At 36.3% G+C, this 2,986-nt stretch overlaps 1 protein-coding gene across 1 annotated transcript; it reads right to left on the bottom strand.

The window, feature by feature from the left end:
• Nucleotides 1–1,523: 1,523 nt before the first annotated feature.
• On the bottom strand, nucleotides 1,524–2,441 carry LOC119539187 (olfactory receptor 14K1-like). Its single transcript, XM_037842469.1, has one exon. The coding sequence runs from the start codon at nucleotides 2,439–2,441 to the stop codon at nucleotides 1,524–1,526; it is 918 nt and encodes a 305-aa protein (XP_037698397.1).
• Between the last annotated feature and the right edge of the window lie 545 nt (nucleotides 2,442–2,986).

Genomic DNA, 2,986 nt, shown 5'->3' with positions numbered 1-2,986 from the left:
TACAACACTACATCCAACAAGAGTAGGTGGGGATACAATTTTTTCTCAAGTGCTCATGGAACATTCTCTAGGATAGACCACATGTTGGGTCACAAAGCAAGTCTCAACAAATTTAAAAATATTGATATTGATATTCTACAAAACACTTTCTCAGACCATAATAGAATGAAGTTAGAAATACAAAACAGGCAGAAGACTGTAAAACTCACAAATAAATGGAGGCTAAACAACACCATCTTAGGAAAACAGTCAGTAAAGGAAGAAATTACAAGAGAATTTAGTAAATACTTTGAGGCAAATAACAATGAAAACACAACATGTCAAAACTTATGGGATGCACAAAGGGGAAATGTATTGCCCTAAATGCCTATATTAAAAGAGAAGAGGGAGAGAAAAATGAGGAATTAACAGATCACCTGGAGGAACTAAATAAAGAACAGCAACCCAACTCCAAAGCAAACAGAAGGGAAAAAAACAACAAAGATTAAAGTAGAATTAAATGAAATTGAGGACAGGAAAACAATAGAGAGAATCAACAAAACCAGAAGTTTGTTCTTTGAGAAAAAAAATAAAACTGATGGTCTGCTAGCTAGGCTAGCAAAGAGAGGGAGAGACAAAGTGATTACCAATAAATACAATCAGCAAGGGGAAAGGAGCCATAACTACTGACTCTGCATAAATAAAGGATATAACAAGATACTATGAGCAACTATATGCTAATAAACTAGACAACTTAGATGAAATGGAGAACTTCCTAGAAAAGCATAAACAACCAACATTGACTCAAGAAGAAATAGATGGCCTAAAAAACCAATCAAAAGTAAAGAGATTTGAGTCAGTCATCAAAAAACTCTCAAAAAAGATAAGTCCAGGACCAGATGTCTTCACATGTGAATTCTACCAAGCATTCAAGAAAGAATTAGTACCAATCCTGCCTGAACTCTTCAAAAAAATTCAAGAAGAGGGAAAGCTACATAACTCATTCTATGTAGCCAACATTACCCTAATTCCAAAATCAGACAAAGATACTGTCAAAAAAGAGAATTATAGACCAACCTTTAATGAATAGAGGTGCAAAAATCCTCAACAAAATACTTGCAAATCAAATCCAGCAGCACATTAAAAGAATTATACACCACAACCAGGTGGATTTATTCCAGGTATGCAAGGCTAACTAGAAGTTATGAAGTAAGTTGAAACAATAAAACTTAATAAATAAAAATTCTAGAATATTAAAGCATTTATAAACAAAGTAAATGCTAGGGAAGATGAAAATTTTTGAGGAATGGGAACCTCATGAAATTTCACATATTTGGAGCTTCAGAATGAGTTGAAGTCAAGAAAGATATAATAGGAAAAAGTTCATAATTTCTGTACAAATAAAAAAGCAAAGCAAAGGGATCTATGAACACAGCTACCAATAAGGATCTATGATATATTGATCTCTAAATAGAAATAACTTCAGTCAGATTTTCAGTGACAGCCAAAAAAATAAAAGAAATCTTACTTCAACATAGTCAACTTTAAATTATGCCACTACTTCTAAAATTCCATAGGACTTTTCCTAGAGATGATTTAATGACCTTATTCCTCAGACAGTAGATAATAGGATTTAAGGTTGGGGGTGCCAAAGAATAGAACACAGACACCAACAAGTCTGCAGAAGAAGGTACATCAGAGGCTGGCTTTAAGTAAGCAATAGCCCCGGTTACAAGGAATGTGCTCACAACAATGAGGTGAGGCAAGCAGGTGGAAAAAACTTTTGATTGGCTCTGTCTGGATGGAATGTTTAACACAGTGGAGAAAATAAACACATAGGAGACCACAATGCAAACTAAACATGAAAATGCATAACAGACACCAATGGCCACACTGATGTTGATGGTTGCATGTTCTGCAGAGCAAGTTAGCTTTAGTAAGGCCGGCACATCACAGAAGAACTGATGGATCTTATTGGAGCCACAGAAATTCAGAGAGAACGTCCCAACTGAGTACAAGATTCCCAAGACCCCGCCACTGAACCAAGACACTGTCATTATCTGGACACAGACCCGTTTGGTCATGACAGCCTCATGGTGCAGAGGGCGGCAGATGGCAATACAGCGGTCATAGGACATCACGGTGAGGATGCCAGTCTCAGACCCTGCCAAGAGTACAACCAGGAAGAGCTGCAACACACATCCCAGGCAAGAGATGGAGTCAGTGAAGGTGAGGGAGCTGTGAATGGATTTGGGGACTGTGGCAGAAATGAGACACAGATCTAAAAAGGACAAGTGCCTGAGAAAAAAGTACATTGGCATGTGGAGGTTTTGGTCAAGAACTGTGAGGAGGAGGATGAGAAAATTCTCCAACATTGCCACTAGGTAGAACAGTAACAACAGCACAGCTAGCAGCCTCAACAGCATCCAATTCTCAGTAAATCTTGTGAGCAAGAATTCCATCGTCACTGTGTGATTTTTCATGCTTGAAAGTCATGTCACCTATTAAGTAAAAGAAATAAAGTTATAGTAACATATCTGTTTGCTTCCTCATTTTTCAAGCTTGCATTCTGTAGCATCATGGGTTAGATGAAAAGTTTCACAATAGCAAGATATTCTTATTTCCAGTCCACTCAAGTGTAAAGCAACTCTGGGTGTAAAAGTTCAATATATCTTGCCTAGAATGTATTGTGAAAGAAGATAATGACTCCACTTCCCTTTCTAATTAATCGAAATGCTTTCTGAGTAGGTTTATTTCCATTGGGATTTGCAAGATTGACTATGAAATCATAGTTATAATAGATTATACCCATTATGCATAAATATAATCCAGGTTGATGTAAGTTTTTTGTGGGTAAGAAATCATGGATGAATTTTCTTCATGCAGCTTGATGCAGTTTATTTATTAAAAGGTGATTCTATAATTTATTATCCTCTTTTCTATTGTGGGGCATACAGACTGTTACCCATTTTTCATGTAAATTTTAAATAGTGAAAATTTTATTGTA

This window comes from Choloepus didactylus, chromosome 7, assembly GCF_015220235.1.
Source record: "Choloepus didactylus isolate mChoDid1 chromosome 7, mChoDid1.pri, whole genome shotgun sequence".
NCBI classification, from domain to species: domain Eukaryota; kingdom Metazoa; phylum Chordata; class Mammalia; order Pilosa; family Megalonychidae; genus Choloepus; species Choloepus didactylus.
The sequence above is the reverse complement of the archived record's forward strand: the minus strand, read 5'-3'. Positions and strand labels throughout refer to the sequence as shown.

What these genes read in the sequence shown, in the direction of transcription:
- LOC119539187 (XM_037842469.1), bottom strand. Translation starts at nt 2,441, where the DNA reads ATGGAATTCTTGCTCACAAGATTTACTGAGAATTGGATGCTGTTGAGG.